The 255-nt window shown below is 67.5% G+C and overlaps 1 protein-coding gene across 1 annotated transcript in view; it reads right to left on the reverse strand.

Moving 5' to 3' along the window:
- Positions 1 to 8: 8 nt before the first annotated feature.
- The window catches only part of LOC103907237 (S-adenosylmethionine synthase), a gene marked incomplete at both ends in the record, with an annotated part of 849 nt that continues 602 nt past the window's right edge, over positions 9 to 255 (reverse strand). Inside the window, one exon of the mRNA XM_009289378.2 lies at positions 9 to 193. Within this exon, the coding sequence (XP_009287653.2) occupies positions 9 to 193 (185 nt within the window). The remainder of the gene's footprint in view (positions 194 to 255) is intronic.

The following is a 255-nucleotide window of genomic DNA, read 5'->3' on the forward strand; positions in this document are numbered from 1 at the left end:
GGGGGTGCTGGAGGTGGTCGATGGTGTCGTCGTCCAGGTACTTGGCCGGCACCACCGCCTTGATCACCTTCTCCTTCAGCGCGTCCCGCATCTCGTCCAGGCACACCTCCTCGTCGTGCTGCACCGAGATGACGATGGTGTGCACCCGGATGGGGATGACGGCCCCGCGGTCCTGCATGTACTGCACCGTCACCTGCCAGAGGGGAGGGGGGGAAACCGCCGGGGCGGGTCAGGGGACGAGGCGGGAGGTTTTGC

This window comes from Aptenodytes forsteri, unplaced genomic scaffold (genome assembly GCF_000699145.1).
Source record: "Aptenodytes forsteri isolate BGI_AS27 unplaced genomic scaffold, ASM69914v1 Scaffold2106, whole genome shotgun sequence".
Lineage (NCBI taxonomy): Eukaryota > Metazoa > Chordata > Aves > Sphenisciformes > Spheniscidae > Aptenodytes > Aptenodytes forsteri.